Source organism: Simochromis diagramma, unplaced genomic scaffold, assembly GCF_900408965.1.
Source record: "Simochromis diagramma unplaced genomic scaffold, fSimDia1.1 OVJJ01000618.1, whole genome shotgun sequence".
Classification (NCBI taxonomy): Eukaryota; Metazoa; Chordata; class Actinopteri; order Cichliformes; family Cichlidae; genus Simochromis; species Simochromis diagramma.
In genome coordinates this window covers 3,648,013-3,672,372 of record NW_024387423.1, presented here as the reverse complement: position 1 = coordinate 3,672,372, position 24,360 = coordinate 3,648,013, and the positions used below count along the sequence as shown (strand labels likewise).

The 24,360-nt window shown below is 40.6% G+C and overlaps 3 protein-coding genes across 3 annotated transcripts in view; 1 reads left to right on the top strand and 2 right to left on the bottom strand.

Moving 5' to 3' along the window:
* Window positions 1–2,364: 2,364 nt before the first annotated feature.
* dscc1 (DNA replication and sister chromatid cohesion 1) lies at window positions 2,365–6,132 on the bottom strand. Its single transcript, XM_040013182.1, has 9 exons — window positions 5,778–6,132; window positions 4,315–4,483; window positions 4,100–4,234; window positions 3,929–4,019; window positions 3,704–3,842; window positions 3,473–3,525; window positions 3,221–3,375; window positions 2,785–2,933; window positions 2,365–2,664 (listed from the first exon to the last, which is right to left on the bottom strand). Exons 1-9 carry the CDS (start codon window positions 5,945–5,947, stop codon window positions 2,553–2,555), a joined length of 1,173 nt encoding a protein of 390 aa, XP_039869116.1. The 5' UTR covers window positions 5,948–6,132; the 3' UTR covers window positions 2,365–2,552.
* A 195-nt stretch (window positions 6,133–6,327) lies between these two features.
* mrpl13 (mitochondrial ribosomal protein L13) lies at window positions 6,328–17,517 on the top strand. The gene is made up of 7 exons (XM_040013189.1): window positions 6,328–6,451; window positions 7,629–7,752; window positions 8,469–8,562; window positions 9,196–9,256; window positions 11,202–11,288; window positions 13,442–13,563; window positions 17,170–17,517. The coding sequence occupies exons 1-7, from the start codon at window positions 6,425–6,427 to the stop codon at window positions 17,192–17,194; spliced, it is 540 nt and encodes a 179-aa protein (XP_039869123.1). The 5' UTR covers window positions 6,328–6,424; the 3' UTR covers window positions 17,195–17,517.
* A 328-nt stretch (window positions 17,518–17,845) lies between these two features.
* LOC120722258 (collagen alpha-1(XIV) chain-like) overlaps window positions 17,846–24,360 on the bottom strand; it is a 154,349-nt gene continuing 147,834 nt past the window's right edge. The window contains exons 47-48 of the mRNA XM_040013171.1: window positions 23,970–24,125; window positions 17,846–20,327 (exon numbers count right to left, since the gene is read on the bottom strand). Of these exons, the coding sequence (XP_039869105.1) occupies window positions 20,299–20,327; window positions 23,970–24,125 (185 nt within the window). The 3' untranslated portion in view covers window positions 17,846–20,298. The remainder of the gene's footprint in view (window positions 20,328–23,969; window positions 24,126–24,360) is intronic.

Below are 24,360 nucleotides of genomic sequence, written 5' to 3'. Positions count from 1 at the left end.
ACATATGTGCCACTGACGTGTCCTATTTAAAGCACAGTGCTTTCTGAATTTATTTTATCCTGCTTAACTGAATTTCAGTATCCTCAAATATTCATCCCGAATGGACGCCATTATTCCATGATGTAGCGAGCAGTGTTGCTTTATTTTACTTACCAATGAATTGGCTAGCTGGAATATTGCAAGGAAAATGGCAAAGGCTTTGTCAATTGCTTGTGACCTCTTATTCACAAGGTGTTACCACAGCAGATAGCTCCACTGATATTTATGCCGGATGCCCTTCCTGGCACAATCCCAAAGGGTTTTCTGTCTCCTCCCAGGATCAGATCCGGTCAAAAGTATCCAAGATCAAACTGATCGTTCATTTGTTAAGCAAATCTGTAAACCATGACACTGTGCTTAACATGTGTCTTTTTTGTCCAAACATGAAACATATTCATTTCCTTTCTGGAGTAATCCGATAGTCTGAATCAACCAGAAGACATCAGGCAGCCTAGCGAATCAAAACAATCAATTTCAAATGTAATCTGTTTACTTTGGAGAACCAGACTTATTAAAGCATGCTTGGTTTATGTACAGTTGTGGTCAGACGTTTACATCCACTCATCATGGGGATGAATGTCATGGTAATTTGAGGCTTTTCATCATTTCTTTGAGCTGTTCTTTTTCTATGGTGGAATGACTGTAGTGCATACATCTTTAATGACTTTAAAAAAACAGTTTGAAACTATTCTGGATTTTCTCTAACCCACACAGGGTCAAAAGTACAGATACAGGCTCGCATTTATTTCTACACTGACTTATATCTTTTAATAAGTGGTGCTACGACTTGTCTTTTTGCTTTTTAGCCTTTATGACAGGAGAAAGACATGCAGTAAATGGCCAGATTTCAACCAGCCCTCTGTGCTAGCCGTAGCAGCATATGGGTTCCCTGATTAATCCAGTGAGCTAAACCAGCACCCTACAACAACCTTTGACTTGACATGGCCAAAGCCTATTAACTTCTCATTAGTGCTCATGCTTGACCACAACTTGTGGTTTGCCTTTGCCAATATAAAAGGGATTTGATCAACAGCACTCACTGGATTGGCCAATACTGGGAAAGTCCAAGGAACTCAGGGAATCTCTAAGAAGAATTATAGATTTTCACAAGTTGGGAAAGTCTCTTGGAGCCATTTCTAAACAATTACAGATTTCAAGATCAGCATTTCAAAGAACTGTATGTAAGATTTGTCACCAAGATCTCAAAGAAGACCCAAACTGTCGCCCTCAAATGACTGGAGGTTGGTTTGGATGTTCAGGATCAACCCAGGAACCACCAAAGCTCAACCCTGTCATGAACTGAAAACTACTGAAACACCAGCGTGACGGTCCACAGTGAAGTAAGTTTTACTGGACTGAGAGGGTGCCGACAAAGAAAAAAGCCCCTGCTCCAAAACAAATGTCTTTGAGCAAGACTGAAAGTTGCAGCTGCCCACATGGACAAGCCAAAAGTGTTCTTGAGAAAGGTTTTGTGGTCGATACAAAGAGCCGTGTGGCCACAACAAGCGGTACCTTTGGAGGAGTAAAGGTGAGGCTTTCAAAGCTAAGAACATACCACCCGTCAAGCATGTTGGTGGTAGCATCATACTCTGGGCTGTTTTCCTACCAGAGCTACCGGTACATTTCTCAAAGTGCATGAAATTATGGAGGACTACTCTTCAACTTCACCTCAGATTGACAGCTGGATGGTTAAAACCTGGATATAGTTAATTTTCCAACAGGATAATGATCCCAAACACAAAACAAAACTGGTTGTGGAAAGGATAAGGAGGCTAACATTAAGCTTTTGGAATGACCTTCCCAAAGCCTCAACCCAAAATTTGTGGATTATGCTTAGAAGCCGAGTCTGTGCTGGGAAACCAACTGATTTAAATGAACTCTACCAATTCTGCCAAGAACGTGGGTCAAAGATCAAGATGCCAGAAGTGTATTGATGAATTCTCAAAAGTGACTGGTTGCCAAGGGATTTATAACAAAATATTAGTGGGGGTATGTATATATATTTTATTCTATATGTATACGTCTGACCCTGTGTGGATTAAAGAAAACCCAAAATAAATTCAAACTTGTGCAAACATTCTTGTTTTTGAAAGTCATTAATGATGTTTTCTGTACAGTCAGTCCACTCTGGAAAAGAAACACGTCAAGGAAATCATTAAAACCCAGAAATCATTACCATGACATTCATCCCCAAGATGAGTGGACATAAACTTTTGACAGCTGTATATTACTCCGCATATGGCACCACCTTGTGGACAATTCCAACATTGCATTATCCTGCCGACAATAAAAAAAGGTCTAAGTTTGTCAACAGAAAACAAAAACTTGTTTTTCTGATAACTTTATTATTCAATGATTTTACACATGAGATAAAAAGGAGCAGCTGAAAACGTGCTAACAGGCATTTTTAGCAAACAGATTTTCACAGAGCATCAAAAAAGTGACAGGGTGAAATGAACAGATTCACATGGATACATCTTCAAACAGTAAAAATAACTTTACAGCGGGGGTGTTCACGTAGCCACGGGCCTTCTGGAGTTGAAAACCTTGATCCCATTTTGCATTGAAGACCGAGCGTATTTGGTCAGGAGGGCTCCGGTGGTCTGTTTCTCTCCACACAGATCTCTGGATGAGGAAATGGAGCGTTACACATTGTAATAAGCAAAAAATGGGACTCGGGTTACTCACAAGCTCTTTGTGTTTCTTTAATTAAAGCCCTTAATAATTTGTATGGATAACACTAACTGTATGTATGGTGTTATATCCTCCTCTGTCCATTTCTCTCGAAGTGTAAAAAGGTGGTTAAAGCGTTCCATTGTGTCCTCTGGGAGGTCCTCCACACGCAGCAGGCAGATGGTCTCTGGGCGGGAGGTGCGGTCCAACAGGGCAATGCCCTGGAAGATATACAATACAGACAACACCAGTCAGGAAACTAAGCTAAACTCTGGAAAGTAGCTTCTCAAACACAACGGGATACACACTGGCTTAAGAGAGAAACAGAGAAAAACTCAATAAACTAAAGATATGTCTGGGGAATCCTATGGATAAGTGAATGCCAAGCCTGTGAGGATTTCCTTAATTAAAAACAATGAAAATGCCCAAATACACAGCTTATATTCTAACTCCCAACACTTTTCTCACTCTGAATACATCATAAAGGATAAAAGGTGTACAGGTTCACCTTTAGCTGGTCCAGTCTTGTACTCATGCCCTCTGGGACGCTCTGCTGCCAGACCTCCTGAAACTCCTTCAGGTTGAACTTGACAGCATTGTGCAGCAGCATCAGTGCTATACCCCAACAGACTTTGTCCTCATTTAGTGCATAAAACACTTCATCTGTATAGATAAAGGACACAAAACACATTTCATTACCAAGCAGCTGAGAATTGTGTGCAATCCTTCTAGTTTTGTGGTGCGAAGGTCAAATTTTCACCATTTTCAGTATAGCGTTTCCCATAGCAGTTCAAACAGTGCTCGATCATCTCTCTGTGAACAGAAAAGGAAACATCACTATGTAGCCATAAAGTACAAGCTCAGAAAGTCACTATAGCCTCTTAAACTGTGTCACTTGGGTATGTTAAAAACAATCACTGCAACTTTACTCCATCTGCATCTTTATGTTACTATTTGTTGATCTCTGGAGGTGAAGATAAGGATCACAGACCTGGGCTCGAGTGGGGCCAGCTCATCTAAACTGGTCTGAAGGGGAACCCTGCTGAAGGCCCAAGACTCAGAGTCCACCAGCTGAGTCACATGACCAAGCAGCTTCATCTCATAGTCAAAGTCCAGAACGCGCCAGTAGCCTGGAAGGAAAAAGGATGCTCTTGTTGAAGAGCTGGTAGCTATCTGTTTTGTCATGATGTTAAATAAAAATGACATCACTGTTTACCATCTATCTGACAGGCGTGGATGGTCTCTAAGTGTGTCCTTATCTCCTCTTCACTGGCCTGAATCCTCTCCAGCAGATTCTGCATTGTGTACTGGGAACAGGGCAAACTGGTTACTAACAGCTACAGCAACATCAGCATCGACATGAAAAGCTCTAACGGGGTGTATTCACCCTGTTCTCTGTATTCTCCTGCTGCCCTCCTAACGCAGGTCCTTCGTAAGGATTTTCTATTAAAAGCCTCTTTAGCTTCTTCAGTCTTGGTCGCTGTTTCCTCAGTTCCCAGTAGCTGTTACAAAACCCCCATATCTGCAACAGGAATCTATTGTTATGCACCGACTATAAGTTTGTGCTTGTCAGTCAAAGAAAGACACCCGTGTACGTCCTACCTGAGCGTGCACAACATGAGAGCTGTCCTCGGTGTCGGTCAGCTGGTCTGGTGTTCTGCATCCAGGAAGAAACAGCAGCAGGTTGGATGTGTCAGCTATTTTTAGACTGTAGGTCTTGTCATCGCTACAAACCACTGCATGTTCGTCTTTATCGCCCCGAATCACTAGACTGGCAAAGAGGAAAAAAAGTTAGTTATTAGTTATTACCAGGTAAACTTAACTTTCAAGTTTGCCTAGCTGGACCCGTTTGCCTTTAATCTTCATGGACTAGATTAAACAAGTTGCTGGAAACATTTCTTTGTCCATGTTGGCATCATACAGTTGCTGCAGATTCGTCAGCTGCACATCCATAATAACAACCCCCCTGTTTCACCACATCCCAAAGGTGCTCTACTGGGTGGAGATGTGGTGACTGTGGATACAAGGAACCAGTTTGAGATGATTTGAGTTTTTGTATGTTATCCTGTTGGAAGCAGCCATCACGAGATGTGTACACTGATCACGAAAGGATCGATAGCCACAATATTCAGGTAGGCTGTGGCTTTTAAACGATGGTCCTTTAGCACTAACGTGTGTCAAGAAAATATCTCTCCCTGTCTTACAAAACCACCACAAGTCTGAACTGTTTTCATGACAAATACTGACCCTACCATCTGAATGTGACAGCAGAAATTGAGAGTATTCAGACCAGGCAATGTTTTTCAACTCTGTCGTCCAATTTTGACCGGTCTGTGCAAAGTGTAGCCTCAGTTTCCTGTTCTTAGCTGACAGGGGTGACACCTGGTGTGGTGTTCTGCTGCTGTACTCCATCTGCTTCGGTGTTTGACCTGTTGTGCATTCAGAGATGCTCTTTTTCAGACCGTGGCTACAACAAGTGGATATTTGAGTTACTGTTGCCTTCCTGCTAGCTTTAAGTGGTCATTCTCCTTTGTTCCCTGACATTAACAAGGGATTTTCTCCCAGAAAAACAGCCACTCGTTGGATATTATCTCTCTTCAGGCCACTCTATTTAAATCCCAGTAGATCAGCGGTTTCTGAAATACTCAGACCAACCTGTCTGGCACCAACAACCAATGTTCAAAGTCACTTAAACCACCCTTCTTCCCCATTCTAAAACTCAATTTGAACTTCAGGAGGTTATCTTGACCATGTCTACATCCCTAAATGCACTGAGCTACTGCTATGAATAGATATTTGCATTATATGTGCAGTTGAACAGGTATACCTAAAAAAAGTGGTCAATTAGTTTATATTTACATATAGCTACATGCACGTCCACCCTGCACTTCAGCTCTGATTTTCTGAAGCAGAAAATTGTAGTTCCTACACTTTCACTAATCAATCATTAAAACCTAAATCCACAATAACTTTGAAAGGTTGTTGACTTGTTCCCCAAACTAGCAGAGGAACATTTTCTTTGCTGTCAGTCTCTTCACGGGAATTTTCACTACAATCAGCTTTACCTTTGGCCAGCCTCGATGTGTTTGCAGAGTGTGTCGTCGAGCTCCATCAGGCAGTAGTCCGCAGATGAAACGTTTGGCCCAAAGGACAGACAGTGGATAGTTTTCTGTAAGTCCTCCTCTTTGAGTTTGGCGATCTGCAGAGTGGCCTGCACCTCCTCTAAAGTCCTCATTGTCAGTCAGACGGCAGGTTATATCAACAATAAATGGCCAACATTAACCAAAAGTTTTACAGAGGGAAACAAACCAAAGCAAATACTCCTTTTCTAATAACAAACAAGTCAAAGCAATTTGATCACTCTGCCAAAGAAGGGCCGTCAAATTTCCCCGCTCTCTCTTTCGCGAGAAGGAAGTGAGGTAACCACGTTAAGATGTCACGTAAAAATACCACCGGGTAGAAACTAAATACTACAGAATTATAATTGAAGCTAATTTTTAGCTAAATATCGAGCTATACTGTCAGTTAAAATATGTATAATCGTGAATATACAATAGTGCCGGACACTACATGAGCTCACGATAAATATAGATTAATTTGGAACCTAGGAACTCTTAAAAATATCTTATTTCAACCGAACATAATTTCGTAGCGGACCGAAGCTCACGTTGGGGTCAACTATTTAGAGGATGCGCTAGTAGTTTAATCTAAAATGTCCAGTTTCTCCAGATCTGCACAGGTAATCTAAGACGCTGTGGGCTGCATTAGTTCCACCTTATGTTTGTATTTTTTGTTATTTAATGGTTGCGGTTGCTGTTAGCTAGCGTCGCTGAACGGCACTGACACTGTTACATGAGAGAAATTTTAACAGCTAGCTGTGAACGAGTGCACTGCCTCCAGTAGTTAAGAGGCTTTCTAAAGTAAATCGAAGGTCTTATTGTCCATTTACTATAACTCTAACCTTCAGTTAGTGAAATGTACCACTTAAAACGTCTAGTCTTTGACATAACGTCGTTTCTCATATGGTTTTAGCCTAGAGAGTTGCTATACTGCTATTTTGATGCTAGCTGTTTGAAACAGTTCTTCTACAGACTCTTAAGTTTTGGCTTAATATGAGATTTAATCCTCGCCACCATTTCTATCTTACTTCTTACTTGGCTCTGTAGTAAGAAGTAAGAAATACTTAAAATAATTTAAACACATGATCTAGTGTTTAAAAAATGATCATGATCATGTGCCACCTGTATTTACCAGAAAATGCATTTCACCTGTTCTAAATGATTTATTGATCTATATTTTATCTCATGAAAGATGTCTTGTCATTTTGAACCAGAAAGAGGATTTCTGTAACCAGGTAGAAGCTGCTCAGTTACAAATGTTACAAATGTCTTGTTGTGACACCAGTTCTATAAATATATTTTAACTGGGAGAAAGGATTGGGTTGATTATAACGTAGACATTAAAAAATATATACAAACACTGGCAATCACTTTTTACCCTGAGGTTTACAAGATGGTAGCGAGACTTTGTTATGATGTATGGTTTTGAGTTTTGATGATGAAAGTTTTGTTTGGAGTGACCAGGATAGATAAGATTAGAAATGAGGGACCGGTCAGGTTAAGTGTTTTGGAGAAAGATATCAGAAGAAACCAGAAGACGTCCAGTACCTTTGTTTTCTCTCTTAGCAGCTGACTAATTGCTGAAAGGTTAGGATATTAAAATTGTCTACAAGGAAGAGTAAACATTTTGCCAACTATAGTTTGAAGGGGACAGTTTGGCATGTCCATTATTTTAAGCTGCCCATCTTTACAATTTTGGAGCTTGGAAAATTAACAGGCCTTCTTTGGTTTCTGATGCTGTGATGGCTTGGCTTGTTAGCATATGTAATTTAAGTTTTTCTCCTTGACTTCGTTCAGCAATGGGCGACCTTTGCCCGTTCCTGGTTCCTGATTGATGCCAGGATGCAGCCGCCTGGGAAGATTGCAACTATGTGTTCTATTAGATTACAGGGGAAACACAAACCTATCTACCATGCTCTGAGTGAGTAGGAACTCCATCTCACACTCACCAGACAGTCATGAACAAATTCTCACTGTAACTCACTTTAACTGTTTCATTGTGTATATATGAAGTATTGTTTTTAAACCACAACAAACCCTTAGTTTAAGCATGTTGTGGTACAGCACTGCAGAGGTAAAAGCTGAAGCAGCACTTGAAGTAAAAAGGAGAACTTTATTTCTTACTGGCCTTCATCCCACCCATTGTTCTTCAGTGGTGTTAATTGCAGTCATTGTACAAATGTACCCTTTATAAGGTTGGGGAAACCTGCAGTCAGCTGAGACTGAAGAAGTCACCTGGATGAGTGATGAAACATTTCTACCACTGAAAACACTACATCCAGTTAAAAAGAATCAATTTTTGGGATTTCCTCGTCTGGATTATGACATTATGACAGAAACATCTACTTTTATATAGAACTGCCACATGGTGGCAGCAGAGGACAAGCTTTAAAAATGTTTTTCCCTTCCTTCTCAGTTATACTCTTTGGAACAACAATTTGACCACCTCTATTTGAACTTTACCTGACAAAAAAGATAACTATACCAAAGGAGCAATTTTTAGTAGTAGCTGCTCTTAGTAGTGGCATCATTGGTAGAGCAGCTATATGTGCTAGTCTTCCTCTCTTTAAAACAGAATAATGTGGCTTTTTAATCATGCATTGAGCCTGAAAACAAACCTTTTGAACATCTTCACAGGTGACTGTGGTGACCATGTGGTGGTAATAAACAGCAAACACATAGCTTTCTCTGGGAACAAATGGGAACAGAAAGTCTACTCATCACACACGGGGTAAGTGTATAGTGCCATCTTTCATGATTTTAATTTCATGTTTCCAGTTCAAAGCAGGACAAAGTGAGGCCTACATAAAGCTTTGTTTAGTCTGCTGCCAACAGTGATGTAAATGAGGTTTTTTGGGTCACTGAACAGCAGAAATACTCGTTTATGTCTGATTTGACGTCTTTGCTGTGTAAGCTCAGTCTGAAAAGTTAAATCAGAATTTTCGAGTTTCTTCCTGCAACATTTTTCTGGCAGTTGTATGAAAGGAAATCCTCAGATTTAGAATAAAGTGTGTTTCATTGTTTCACGTCACAGTCCCTCCTCTTCTGACTCAAAGTCTGCATCCACACACGCCTCCTAATGAGAGCAGCAGCCACTGCTTCACAAAACATTATAATAAAAAATTACCTCTGGATTTTCAGTGAGCCTGCTGGCTTTCACATGAACATATAAATACTGCAGTAAATGTTGCCTTCAGCATGTGTATTTCTGTAAAATGGACAGCATGATGTTGGGCTAATTTGAAAAAATAATCCGAACTGGTAACTAAAAAAGCATCATCAGAGCAATAAATGCCAATTTCAGTTAATGAAATAAAATTGGACTGGCAGAGATTTGTCGTAATTTATTCATTTTCTTTTAAAGGTACCCTGGTGGATTCAAACAAGTCACAGCTGCTCAGCTCCATCATAAGGACCCAAAAGCTGTAAGTGCTGCTGGCTTCTGTTCTCCTCTTTGTGTTGTTTAGAGTGAATTTTAAACCTTAGCTCACACCAAGAATTTGATTATATTGTAGGTATGATTAATTAAACCACACAGAGATAAGTGTGCCACATGCTCTGCAGTGGAGGTGCTTCCTGGTTTGACACTCATCCCTTTCCTCGTATGTGCTGCTCATGCATATTAATATAAAGTGCTGAGGAGTGGGATTAAGCAGCAGTGGATTTGTGCTGGTTGATGGAGGTGTTTTGATATTTTCTGAAACTCAGACCAAGAATGTCAGTTTAAGGATAATTCTTGGGATTTTGGTTGTGATGCATATTTATGATTTCAAGGTAAAGAACTCTTCTCCTGTGTAGAAGGAAGAGTAGAGCCCAGTGTGGCAGCTTTTTTACATAATATTTTACATGCATCCATGATTATTCCAGGCAAACTTACTGTGACCTGCATACTGTATTTAACAAATGATGCAAACTCCTGTGTTACTTAGCAGCGACTCAAAAAACAGGAACAACAACAGAACAGGAGCTGAAGGATAACTCTAGTGAGGGTCATTGATTCTTTTTATTGAATCAGTCCTGACACAAATGTGTACTCTGGTGTCACGTCATTATAATCAAAATGGGCACTGTAGTTGGTTGGTGCTGCAGGCTCCGGCTCCTCCAGTGTGCAAGATACTGAACCCCAAGTTACCCCCAATGCATCCGCTGGAGAGTGCATGTGTGACAGATAAAAGCTCTAAAGTATAAAAAGTGTGTGTGTGTGTGTGGAGTGTGTGTGTGTGTGTCTCGTAGGAGAAAGAGCTACGAGTGCACAAATAAAATAGAAAAGAATCAGCCCGTTTACCATTTACACACTGAAAATAAAAGATACATTCAGCTGCTCCCTTATTCATCTGGGACACTTACTAGAAAACCAGATGTGTATTATTCTGCACCTCTACACAGTCCCTGAACACCTCAATACTTCTGGTTAGAGGTGATTAGAAAATAACAGCATCCAGCTGTTTTAGGAAGTTTTTTTTTAACCCTTGAAAAAAATGTTTTTGAAAAGAAATGATGAGAAAATGATGAATGAACTCGAGGCACACAGACGGGGTGAAGATATAAATGAATAAATATGAATATAAGGGAAAGAAAATCTCCACAGATCCTCATTCAAACATTACAAAAATGACAGAGACATCAGTGGGTGAAAAGAAGTGCACATAGTCGTAACTCAAGTACTTGCCTCACTATAGTCAGTCCCATACTTACAGCATTTTCTGTTTCATTAAATATTAAATCCATTAAGTATTGGAGAATATCTATCATGATTTTTTTCCCCCCAGAAATCTATCAAACATTTTTTTTAAAATTTTAAATATATAAAAGTGAGTTTTGCATGTTAAGGCCTCGCCTGAAGCTGTGTGAAGGATAAGCATGCCTCTGCAGTGGTGCACTCAGTAAGTCTGTTTTTTGCAGAAGTTGTGGGTTTGTAGACTTTTTTCCCATATGCAGCTAGTGTGCTAAAAGTACACCGTAAAATTGCTCCTGACATGCGGGAATGACTCGATGTAGGTGCATGACCTGCACTGGTCTCCAGTCTGAAGTGCACTAAACCAGAAGAGACATGCACTAAGCTGCTGGTTTCAGGCCAGTCAGCGACCACAGACGTGCATCCTGAAGGTGATTTAGTTGATGTGACATTTGAAGGGTTGGCGTGCGAAGAGGAAGAAATAGATTTGGACACATAAATGATTTGTCAGCGCTGCGTCTGTCCAACATCTCTCTCAATCCAGTAACTTCATCCAAGTTGTGTAACCTGCTTCGCATTGAGGAACAATTTAGAAGAAAATATAAGAAAAACAGAAAATTTGTTGCTATAAACACAGACTTTTGAAAATATTTTTATTTGTATGTCAATATTTTCATTGTCCTTCTCCTCTCCAGATCGTAAGGTTAGCAGTTTACGGCATGCTGCCTCGGAACCTGCACCGGCGCACCATGATGCAGCGATTACACATCTTTCCTGAAGATGTAAGCCCTGTTTCACATCATCTCACTAATGAAAGACAGTCAGGGTACATTAAGAGAATGAGTGCATGGCTGTGAGGTTAAGGTTTTTTACTAAATCTGGTTGTTGTTGTCCTCTTGTCAGAAGCGCTAGTCTCTCTCCCTTTTGCCTAAAGCTTTACTTATCAGCAGTTCTGGTCGGCAAGGTGGTGCAGTGTTTAGCACTTTTGGCTCACAGCAAGAAGGTTCTAAGTTCGGCTCCACCATCTGGCTGGGGTCTTTCTGCGTGGCGTTTGCATGTTCTCCCCGTGTCTACATGGGTTCTCTCCGGGTACTCCAGCTTCCTCCCACAGTCCAAACACATGCAGTTAGTGGGGTTAGGCTAATTAGTGAGTCTAAATTTCCCTTAGATGTGGATGTGAGTGTGAATGGTTGTCTGTCTCAATTTGTTAGCCCTGTGACAGACTAGCAACCTGTTCAGGGTGTACCCCGTCTCTTGTCCTATGACAAGGATAAGCGGTAGAGGATGGATGGATTGTCAGCAGCTCTATATTTACCATGCGTCACCAAGAATATTGAGGAAACAGAGTTGTCTCGTGACTCTGCACTTCATCTCATGAATCTTTAAGGCCATTGTTTCACTTTCTGCTGATGCCCTAAGAAGAACAAATCACAGAAAAGGGCGAGGACTCATGAAGATGAGCTCTTTTTAGACATTTAGACATGACATCACCGACTTCATCACTGTGTTAAAGTCATTCAGGCTTATTGTAGTTTGACTTTAATAAGCATCAACTCTGGGGAAGTGTTTATGCTTTTGTAACTGCAGTTTTGTGTGCTAAACTGCCTCCACTCATAGGGGAGCTTGTTTGGCTTTATTTAGACTAGTTTGCTTTAATTTTATTATTTTATTTTATTATTCAATTTAACCACCTCAAGGTGCTTTATATCATAAGAGAGACAATACAATAAGAGAGAAAATATCCCAACAATGTCCTACAAGCATGCACTTGGTGACAGTGGGAAGGAAAAACTCCCTTCTAACAAGAAGAAACCTCTGGCAGAGCCAGGCTCAGGGAGGGGGCCGCGACTACATTAGTGTAAATTCTTGCGCCATGTTAAAGGTGATATGTACATTTATTTGGGTCTGATGTGGTAACTTTACTGTTGCAGCTGTTACTTAAAAGTAACTAGGGTACTTAAATGCCGTCAGATTAACCCAAAGTGTGTACCTGAAAGCATATGTAACTGGCCATTTGTTCAAGAGACCCTTAGGTGGTAGTGTACACCAAAACAGTATAAAATGAGGAAATATTAAAGTTTACAGAGCGGCCAGTAAACACACCTCCAATGAATGCTAATACTGGGATTATGTAAATAGGGACGTGTAAATAAACGAGTGACTGTCGATGTCAGTGAAGTATTGTTTTCTACCCACTGTGGAAAATGACATCTTATTGGCTGCCAAAAGTCATTAATGCAGCTGAGGCTGAATGTAAATAATGCGTCTAATCGGTTATCAGAGTTGACAAACTGTCCCGTCTCAGTCGTTGATTTAAAGCGGAGCAGATGCGTCGTATCATCGCCGCAGTGAATTATGCCTCGCGTGCATTTTTGGCACTTGAGAGCATATTGATTGGTTTCAAATTACACTGGCTAGAGCCAGCGTCACACATCACAGCCTCTGGAATGAATTTAACATAAAAAGTGCTTGATGGGCTGTTAACTGACACACGGGGTCCATCTAAATATCAGCGGATTGCAATTACTATCATGGTGGGAGTGCCATCATCAGGTATTTTGATTTGTAATACTGTGAATGAATGTGTCCATATACAGAGGAACGACGGATTACCTGACTTTGGTCGTAACAGCAGAATCTAAGTAGTACTTAGAGATGGCGTTTCTAAGCCTGAGGCATTTCACAACAGTTTAGGCAGTGTTTCTATTGAACATTTGGTGTTTTCTGATTATTTATTTTTCTTTTCCTCCGTGTTATTCCCATCTTAAAACCTCCTCCAGGCCTTTGAATAAGGCACCATTTGTAACACACAGTCTCCTTATTTGTGTCAGTTGCTATAAATTCTTTCCTCTCTCCCATTTCCTCCCTTTTCTCTTTGAATTTTTGTGTCTTGGATCAAATGCCTTTAACGTTTCCTTCATCCACCTCTCTCCAGGAGCTGCCATATGACATTCAAGCCAACCTGACAGAGGAGCTGCCTCAGCCCAGAGAAATACCGAAGAAGCTCAGCGAATACACTCGGGAGGAAATCGATGCCTTCCCCAGGCTGTGGACACCGTATGTAGAAGCGTAACTCTCAATTAATATCCAAAAAGAAGCCCAAACTCCCATCAGTGTTGATTTTGACAGCAAATTCTGATTTAGTTTTAGTCATAATTTAGGTATTTAAATGCTTTTAGTCAACTAAATAACACAAGATTACATCAGAGTAAATCTAAAGTTAATTCAGACGATTAAAAGAAAGCGTTTGTCGTATTTATACTGGTGAGAGTTTCTCAGTGTCTTATTTTCCTTTTCTACTCTGATCTTTCTGCCAAGTGTTGAAATTTTCTCTCGTTTTCATGAGAAACAGGGAGGATGGGCGCTGGTTTTACCAGATCAAATGTGCCCGTCTAACCTTACCGCACAAGATTACTTCTGATTGGATCACCTCCAAACTCGTCCCGCCGTTCTACACAACTTTAATTAGTTCTTATCATGCAATCTCTCCAAAATATTTTCATCTCGTTTTTATTCGGGATTAAAGTATCAGTACATTCATCAAATTTCATCGTAGTGTTTGTTATCATCACATTTTCGTTAGGAGGAGAAGGTTGTTGATGAAAATTATTGGCCAATGAAATTATCACCGTCTCCCATTTTGCTGCATTTATACTGAAGAAATCGAAACATTCATGGTGACGCGTCACACTCAGTCTTGTGTTGATGAGGATGGTCCAGAAGGGGGTGATGTTGAACTGTGTACCATCTCAGTCCCTCTCTCTATGCCAGCCTACTCTGTTTTATCTTTAAAAAAAAATAGCAGTGCAAAGCTTTAAATTAAGCATTTAAAATGAGAAACAGACGACTTGTGAACTTGTGTGTGTGCTGGCACAATCTTCAGATATTTAAAAGACGGGAAGGTTTCGACCCAGGTTTGCCTTCTTCTGCTTTGACGCAGTCCTGTAATGTTTTCATGGTCTTACTAAGCAACACGCACACAAATGGATCTAATTCAAATGTATGACAGCTCCTTTTTTTTGTGGCCATTGTGACATGACAGTTTCTCCTCAAGCAGGAAAAAAAAGTGCAACATTTTTCATCGTAACTACAAACACATGTAGCTGCGGTGCGAATGATTGTCAGCCAACTTAGAGCTGTCATTATGTGACGCGATGCACAAAGAACTGAAGTGCTGAACCACTAAGGAGCTGGCTCCTGTGTGCACTACTACATGAAAATAGGAGTAGTTGTCCCCAAGCTGACTTTTTTTTTCTTTTTTAAGTTGATGCAAGTTGACTTCATTGTGAGCTCGATCGAAAAGCTGTAAAAAAAGTAGGACACTGTACATCGTAACGAGGAGCCAAACCTCAAAAACAGAGCAGGACGGTTCTCTCAGATGCACACTGGGAAAATCAGCTGTATTCCCTCACTTCCTGAGCGCTTGGATACACAAGTTTTCTCTGAAGGATGTGTGAGAGAGCATCTGTTACTCGGCCTAATCATATTCATAGCTTTTCTGAGTCAAGTATTTTCTGGTTGGAGATTAGACTGGCATTGTGACCCGCGGTTTGCCGGCATGATAATATCGTGCCGTTCTCCCTGGCCTCAGCCGCAGTAAACATCGTTCTGACAGGTTAACGAAGAGCGTTCTCGCTTCACCTGCTCAGCAGTAGCCTTTGCATCCGTTCATCCATCAATCCATCCGTCCACCCGCGGCCCAGCTGCTTCTGAGTCAGGGTCACTGCTCTTCACCCACCGGACATGCTCAGCACCCAGGACCTCTGATGGTCTTTCTTGTACCCAGTCTGAGGTGCTTAATTCGAAAGCTTGGATTTTGTTTCTCCAGGTTGTTGTAAACATTTTAGACAGCAGCTAAATCAGGATTTAATAAATGTGTTGTTGTTATTGGCAAATCCAAACCCTGCTTTCCTGCCATCGTACTTTCTCTATGTAAAAGCCCCATAAACACATGAATCTATTTCTGCAGCTAGGTTTCCTTTGTGGTTTTCAGATGCTGGATGCCTCTGTGATGTCCCACTTCAATAAATGCTAATGGGATTTTGTTAACAGGATTTGGTGCATGTTAACAATTACACTGAGCAAAATGGCAAAATTCGGCATGTTCTTCTTCCTCCTTTTTATGTGGTGTGATCTGACATTGTTTTGTTGGAAATAATGCTGATGTTTTTTGTTTGCGGTGCTGCACACACCACAAGCAAAATACCATTGATCTCCTCTGTGTCGACACAGAAATCTCAGACTCTCAGAATCAAAACCAAATCTGCTTCACAAGAGTCAAATGAACAATTTAGCTCGTATGATCCTAACCTTTTGCAAACAGCCAGCACATTTGAACTAAACTAATATCATTTTTTAGAATCAGTGTTTTCACCCCTCTGTATACAATTCAGCTTTTTTCCTACTTGAGTAGGAAAATATTAGTAAAGGTTTTGCATGCAGGTTAAAGATGATTGTTTGAATTGAGTGTGTTGGAGCAGGGAACCCCTGAAAAACCTCAAATGAGCATTCGAGTGATCAGAGTTTAGAAGCACTGCTAGTGTTATGTGGTCTAACTGTACTTTTCTGAGGCAGCAAACCAAAAATGCTACTAAATAATTGAAACCACCAAGTAGATGTATTCAAACAATATAGTTATTTAGGGGTACATGAGAATAGTGTCAGCATTTGCGGGGACTGGCTCATGCAGATTTGGTTCCTAAAAGGATAGCTCCACCCCCAGGTCGAAGGTCAGGCCCTCTTCTGCTCCTCGTCCTATTGAACAGTGATGACGCAGGACGTGTTGTTAAGTAGAAAAATGCATACATGAAATTTTTAAGGTACAGTGGTGCCACACGGGGCCAATAGTTTTATTTGTGTTCTCTGACATTAGTTTTCACTCTGTGTATATGCCTTGTGCAGATATGTACAGCATGTCGGTGCTGCGTTCACCACTGCTGTCAGAGTGTGTGCCTGTGCGAGGTGATAAATGAGCTACTTCTTATTGTTTACTGCTTCAATCTCCTCAGCCAATCAGTCTGTGTGCTGAGGCTGGTCGCTGTGTGGCCATCAAGGTCAAACTAATCCTGGTTTATTTAAGAGATAGGCCTCAGTCTAGTTAATATTCGCTCACACGCTGCCTCACTCATTTTACTGATCGTGTGTGTGTGTGTGTGTGAGTGTGTCAGGGGAGATGGGGTTAAGGTCATCCAGGGCGATTCAATCGTTACCCTTTATTAAACACACTGTTAATATTCTCTCAGAAAAACCTTGGAGCCCAGGCGAGAGATTATTATTGAATGTAAGCTCCCTGTCCACCCCTGTACAACACACACGCACACAGTCAACACACAAACAAGTGCTCAGACACAGAAAACCGACAGCATACGGGTGTAGCTGATAGCAGAGCTATTACATTTGATAACAACATTTTTTTTCTACTTTGTATCAAAACCAATACAGCGCGCTCTGATAATATCTGTCTGCTGCAAACTCTGCTTGAAATTAAAGCGGAAAAACCGAAAACAACGACACAGTCTCTGAAGTCATTTTGAAAAAAGGGGCGGGGGGAAAAAAAGAGATAAGATCTGCCCACTCTCTCATCTGTCCCATTCTATCCATGTTTTTCCTTGTAATCGGTCCTTTCCCCACCCTTCATACTAATGTGTTGTATTTTTTCCACAGACCTGAAGACTACAAGATGAAATGAAGGCTGCCCAATGAGACCGAGAAATGGAGGGGGAAAAAAGGTCTTATATCAACACAACACTGAAAGCAGCACCATCCTCTGCTATTGATTTGTGTAAATTTAGCCCGCAGTTTATGCCTGCAGAACTGGCATCAAAGCTCGACAGCACTTAACATAACATAGATGCCAAGAACATCAACATTATCCTACCAGGGGAACCTGTCTGTCGCTCCTGTCGGCTCCAGCGCGACCGCGGTGGGCCTGAATTATCCAATGACAGCTTGAGATTTGACCATGTGGCTCAGCTGTGAGAAAAATCAGATTCTGTGGGTTTTTCCTCTGATTACACACCATGAAATGATCCGATCTGGTCCATTAAAAGTGGCATCTGTTAGAGTTGATCCTGCCTTTAAAGGCTCGTGGATGCACAGTGAAACCAGTTAATGTGTAACTATATGAGAATCCCAAAATGTTAACTTGATCACAGCTGCTTTCTTTTTTTTGGTTATTAAGTTTCCATCGATAAATCTGTTCCCCTTTTAAGTGAATTGTAAAAAGGCTAATAAACAGTTTAACGAACCTCTTCTTGTCGAATGTTGTTTTTACAAAAGTGTTGTAAACTCTGGGTTTTTGACCCTTTTGCGCTGTTAAACAAATGACCTAAGCCCATTCTTGTAGTCTCATTACAGATTTATTGGTTATAAAAGCAAACAAAATAGAAAATAAATAAGTCCATATTGTACCAAAGGGTGCGGTAGCGAGACACATTCCTTATTAAAGCTATTCACGGTTGACAGTTAAAATCCAGACCGGGACCAGCTCGTAGCAACACGTCTGCTGCTTGTTTTTCTGACTGCAGTGCAAGAGGGGTTCTTATTGATTTCACAGAGAGGCGAGAGGATTTTCTTCTTCTTCTTTTTTTTTTTTTTTTGTAGTAATAACTGACTTCAGGTCTTATTCCAGAAAGAGGTCAGAGTTCAGCCAGTGAGCAAACAGCTTCCACAGTGAGCAGGCCCAAATTTGCATAAGAAAAAAAAGGGAACATAATGAACATAACAATGTTCTTTAAATTCACAAAAGCCCCCCGAAATAAAATAAAATCCAGAACAGTAACGAGCGCCAATGTTCAAATTAAAAAGAAATTAGCTTTTTTTTAAGTGTGCTTCTAAGTGTTCAGGGAAAGGAGTTTGATTGGTCTGGGTTTCATGTCCACTAAGAACACCACTTTTCAACAGTTGGTACAAAAACAAAGACAACCAGAGGAAACATGATTCATCATTATAAAAAAGCAGCCTGCGCAAATGTTACCAGCTGAACTAAAACAACCCAGTTAGTTACAACCAAAACAAGAGGCGCGGGTTCCACTTCCATGCAGCTCCACACAAAAGTTGCTAAATCGGCTGTGAGATGGGAAGGAACGAGTCTTACCTTGACATTATCAAATGGGCGTGGCTAAACATAGATCAGGCACTTTTCGGACCTCCCTTTTACAGAGATATGGTACAAGAGTCCACAGAGCTATTTACAATGTTTCACCTGATGGGGGTGGGGCTGGGGGATCCCACCGGGGACACGGGAGGGAAGGGACGGAAGTTCTCGCCACAGTTTCAGGTGTTTTATATGCATGTCTCAGCTCTTTGCGTTTTGTGGGAACATCTGTGTTGTGTCCTTATCTTGAGGACTTTAATTCGTCTTTCATCTAAAGTCCTCCATCCTCGCTCTCCTCCATTACGTCGACATCCCGCAAAAACCTCCCGGCGACGCCCGGTGACCTCAGCTCCACGTCTTCGGAGTAGGTGGGGCTGAAGTGGTAACCGTAGTTGATGTGTGCCAGCTGAGAAGGCTGTTGAGGGTAGTACTGAGGGGGATAACCACGATAATAGGGGTCCTGCTCCTCCTCCTCCTCACCCCCTCCTCGGTTGTCGTAAGCCTCTGCAGCAGGGTGGTGTGGCTGATTGTAGGGAGGACTGTAGGGCTGGTAGGCGCCATGAGGCAAAGCTTGAACTGGGGTGGTGGGAATATTTAGGATCAGTCGGAGTGTTTCTGCATCAGCACAGCGAACACAAAGCCAGTACTACAGGAGAGCGTGGCGCGAGGTTAAGGCCAACACAAGAGTACGGTATAAAAGAAGCACAGTGGGAAAGTGAGGCATGCACAGATTCAGAAATAGCTTCACAGCAGGTTAAAATCATTTCAACCAGTCAACAATTCTTACTTCTTTGATGGTGAAATGACTTCTCTGCAGAAGCAGATTCAGGACCCGGGACAGAGTCCAAAAGATTGGGTTAATAAGGAAGTAGTTTAATGGAACTGAAGACGGATCTAATCTCTGCCCCAGTATCGCCCAGATGTGATTATTTTTCCAGGAATGAAAATGATCACATTATATCAGGCGTAAAAACTGAGATTTTCTGTCCATCTTGCAAAAACTGAGATGCACTAATAGCTGGGATGTTCAGTAATGAAAGCAGCCAGTCAGCATCAAAGCAATCCATCACTATTTAGCTGATTTGTCTGGCTTTTGAAAGATGAGATTAGCTTTTATGAGATCTGAGTTTAAAGCAGGGTGAAGCAAAGGCTGCGGCAGCAAAGCTTTGCATACACGAGTATCTGTCGACAGGTGGTCCTGTTGACGACGAGCGGGGGCTGTTTTTTGTGGAAAAGTGAGTCAAATTGCTCGTATTTTTCCTTCGACACGGGAAAATAACTAGTTTAATGAAGCAGTTCTTATCAAAATACTTTACTCACGGGTGCATGAAGTCTGAAAATCTGGTGTGTTTGTGTACAAACCTGCACCGAACGACGGCGTAACGATTTCTAAAATGAGAAAACCACCTTGCTTTTAAACTGATGTGCCTTTAAAAAAACCCTAAAGAAAAAAAAATCTTAGAAATAGCTAAAAAAAACAAAAAACAAAACAAAAGGTCTCCAGAGAAGAAAAATGTGATAATCGCTGCTGCAGGGACTGCAGTTTCAAAAGTGTCAGGACTTATCCATCCCAGAAAATATGGCAGCCTTTAGGGAATAACAGGAGTTTCTTCAGTATTTAGTCTTTTCTTTTTAAAAGAGGACGCAGGAGGAGGTGAGCACAGGTGGAGGAGAGGAGCATGGTTCAAGAATGCTCCTCAGTAGTCATTCCTATAATCCTGTTGAACTTCAGAACGAGAGATGCAGGGAGGAGAGAAGAGGGAGGAGAGGGAAGGAAAAAAAGAACCAGAGAGAAGATGTTACTTCATATCAGAAAGAAAACCCAGTGAACCAAAAGAGTTAAACCTCATAAACGACACCGACTGTGCTTCCTCAGCTGCTTCGATGTGGCTTTTGAGGTGGAAAAAAAATATCAGTGTTGTAATCTATGTTTCTTCTTAGGAGAAACAAAAAGCACAAACTGAGAAATTAGTTCAAATAAACACTGTGACATTTTTATAAAGTGTTTGGAGAATGTTTAGAAAATGTGTCAGATCTTTATTTTACCTTTCTGGATGTTAGAAAGTGCAAATAAAGATTTCTAACACGGAAAACAGATGACAAGGAAAACACGCCTTATGAGTCACCCTGACTGAGATCTTAGGAAGACATCTGTTGCAGTTAAATACAACACATTCAAAAATGTACATTCAGGCAAATTCAGAAAAAATAGCTCTAAAGGAATGAGACCCATGAAGCTTGTGCCAGTTTTTCTGATGCATCACCATTTATATCTATATAAAACATATTTTTCTTACAAGATCAATATAAACAAACAGTTTAAACTTGAGCATAACATATAGTGTGAAACACTTCACATTGCTCTGTCTAAAAGTAACAACATCCTGTCTTTCACCATCTCAAAAGGCCCATAAACCAATGTGCATTTTCTAAAGGCTATGCACCAGATTATTTTGGCAAACAGCACCCCAGTGAAGTGTGTGTGTTTGAAGACAGCTGGACTGCCTTTTGTACCATCTTAATGTTTAGCTAAGCAGCTTTTGGTTTAGTTGTAGGCAAAAAGGTATTGGGCCACACCTCTTAATGACTTGCCAAAGGTGTAGGAAATCAAGCACCTAACCATGCAATCTTCCTTTACAAACATTCGTGAAAGCTTGGGTCGTTCTGAAGAGCTCACTGGATTTGAGCGTGGAACTGTGCTGCAGTAAGTTTCTTCCCATCAGCTTTAAGTGCGATTATTGCAAATTGCAAGGGTTTATCAATCATAGCAACTCAGCCACATAGTTACAGATCACGTAAAGTCACACAGTGAGGTCATCAAATGCCAGTGTGTAAAAGTCTCAGACGCTCTGCTGACTCAATAACTTTGGAGACTTTGAAAAACCTCCCTTTGAATTAACATCAGCACAGAAAGTGTGCACTGTGAGCTTACATGGCCGAGCAGCTCCTGTAGGCGTAACGTGAAGGTGGCCCGGTACTTTTATCCAAATAGTGTATTTTACAAGATTTTAACAACTTAGGAATGTGGGAAAAGGACTTTAATCACCCTTGTTTGGGATAAGATCAATTGGGATAAGATCAATAAACTAAAGTTAATAATTTACATATATCCTTTGATGTAATATTTTATACTTTTTCCATATATTTAGATTGGTAATGGCTGACATTTGATGGTTAAAAACCTCATATATCATCTTGAAGCCGTGACACTGATCCTTGTGTAATGCAGTAACTGAGCCATGATATGTTAACTACACTATTCAGGTTGACAAATACAAATGTAGGAATAAATTCTACTCGTCACAAAGACACAGTTTGAGGCCGCATTTTATTTGCTTTAAAATTAAAAAAAAAAACTTATTTTAAGTGGTCAGGGAGGCTGTGTTTAATCTGTGCACATTTGGGACTAGCACTGAGGATTCTCGCAAGTCATAAAGTACAAAAAGACACCATTCAGACTGGAATCCATCACTATAAAATAAATCTGGTTTGATGGATGAAGTAATGTCTCATCTATCAGCTACTTTTAGACGATGATACATCATCAGGGCAACTTGTCAGAGTCTGTTAGACGTGTAACGTCCAAGCTGAGATGGCCCAAGACCCTATAAAGCCCTGCAATGGCCTCATCGGTATGAATATTCAATGTCGTCAAAGACGTGTGTGCAACTGCATATTTTATTAGATCTAAATACAGATGAATAGCTTTGGCCTTCTAACGTCTTAATCCATCGGTGTGGACATGAATGTATAAACTTCACAGTTGAACAGCCATAAAAGTCGGGTAGCTCTCAAATTCTCCGAACACTTTTACAAGAACAATAACTGTGCCAGAAACAGCTGTCACTGTGAAAACAATATTTGAGTGTTTTACACATATAAAAGATGCTTTATAAGGGCGTATAAAGACCAAACAGGCCTGGTTTTGTTTAAGCTGCTTAGAGCAGCAAGTTAGCAAACATAAAAATAAACCAAATTGCTCAGAATAAAAGTAATATCGCTCGAATACAGAAGGACAAATCAGGGCAAGTCTGGATAAACAGCAGTGAAGAATGTTTTGGTAAGGTCTGGATATTTCATGTTTTGACTCTGGTCACAAAAATATTCCAGTCAAGATGTTATTTCGATTCCTGGTGGCAGCTCCTCACCTACTGTGCACACTTTTTATGAATGTGCTTTTGTATTCATTTGTCTGCAGCACACGTTCTGCTCTGTTATGAAGCTATTAAAAACACATAACTAAACCTAAAGAGAAATCAGTTGATCCTTTTGTGTGGATAAGACAACATTGTAGTTGGATTCTTGCTGATAATTTGAACCTAAAATCTAATGTGGAATTTTAGCTTTTCCATACTGGAGGAAAATTAGGGCAACTGCACCGATGCTTTTGTTTCCAGGCACCTCTCTTTCTTTTTCATTGCCTTGATTTGATAAAGAGTTATTACAGAAAAGCAAAGCACACACAAATATGTGGATCACCTCGTTCTCTGTTTTTGTAATGCAGCTTTGTTCCAACCAGTCATTAAATATCTGAGAGTGGCATCTCAATGATGGGGACTGAATTTGCTGCTTTAAAGCAGCTGACAGGTTACGACAGCTAATGATTACACTGAAAACAGGAATACTGAATGTAAATTGAGGTTCATCAAAGTGACATTTTTCATTTGTGCAATAACAATTATTTTGGGAATTATGAATTACTTTTTTACACCTCTTTAAAATAGCATTAAAAACAAGTACAGCATAGTAACACTCCCTGTAGAAACCTGTAAGTACTACTACTTCCACGTGGGAACCAGTATTGCCAATGTAACTGCAATCGTGAGTCATAATTTTAAGTTAGACTTTGTTAATTGCATTCATCATATTTTCAAAGAAAATCAGTCTAACTGACAATTACTAAATATATCAGGTTTATAGGTTCAGTCAATCATCTTTGCTGATGTTGAATAAAATGTGAAGTCTGCTTTGTAAATCTTGGTCATACTATGATTCAATATTGAGGATTATCTGTCAATCACACATCAGTAGCCAGTGAGTGTGCGGTCAGATCCATCCCTCCTCATCACGTCTGCTTTTTTGTAACTAAGAAATAAATGTGTGACATCACGGTAGCAACATGCATCTTTCATTCTGTTTATAACGGTGATACAACTGCAGTCTCATGTTACCTTAGTAAGAACTCAACTACTTATGTTTTGTGTGTCTGAAAAAACCAAAACATTTGGCCGATATGTTGGCTTTTTAAATTGACAAATATTGGTATCAGTCCTAAAAATCCAATATCGGTCAGGTTTTATGTACCTCTGCCAAATCCTACACCCTTTATTTAAAATGGTACCAATGCATGAAGGTGAATGATATTTACCTCCCACGTTGTATCCCAAACAGGAGTTTGCATCACAGTATCCAGGCTGACCAGCTGGTCCTGTGGTCCCTGGATTCCCGGGCCTCCCCGGTGTCCCTGGGTTACCAGGTCGACCAGGTGGGCCCTGGCTACCTGTCCGTCCTTCACCTGGCAAACCTTAAGATTAAGGAAAGTGTTCTGGTTAAAAAAACAACAAAAACTCCCAAAATCCAAGTGTTTGTTTGACATTTAGTAAAACGATTCTCAGCAGGTGATGCTGGGTGTGAAGGAATAAAGGGAAAACCACACAATTAACAATGGCAGCCTGTGTACAACCTGTCACTGTACCATCACCTCTTCAATGGCTTTTAAATCCTGTCTCCTCTATTAGCTGGAAAAACATGATCTGAAG

What these genes read in the sequence shown, in the direction of transcription:
- dscc1 (XM_040013182.1), bottom strand. Translation starts at nt 5,947, where the DNA reads ATGAGGACTTTAGAGGAGGTGCAGGCCACTCTGCAGATCGCCAAACTC. An exon ending in CACATCGAGGCTGGCCAAAG is followed by an intron (nt 4,484 to 5,777) that starts GTAAAGCTGATT and finishes CCTCTTTGCCAG; the next exon opens with TCTAGTGATTCGGGGCGATA. An exon ending in CCACGCCTGTCAGATAGATG is followed by an intron (nt 3,843 to 3,928) that starts GTAAACAGTGAT and finishes TTTTCCTTCCAG; the next exon opens with GCTACTGGCGCGTTCTGGAC.
- mrpl13 (XM_040013189.1), top strand. Translation starts at nt 6,425, where the DNA reads ATGTCCAGTTTCTCCAGATCTGCACAG. An exon ending in ATCATAAGGACCCAAAAGCT is followed by an intron (nt 9,257 to 11,201) that starts GTAAGTGCTGCT and finishes TCTCCTCTCCAG; the next exon opens with ATCGTAAGGTTAGCAGTTTA. An exon ending in TTCCCCAGGCTGTGGACACC is followed by an intron (nt 13,564 to 17,169) that starts GTATGTAGAAGC and finishes TTTTTTCCACAG; the next exon opens with ACCTGAAGACTACAAGATGA.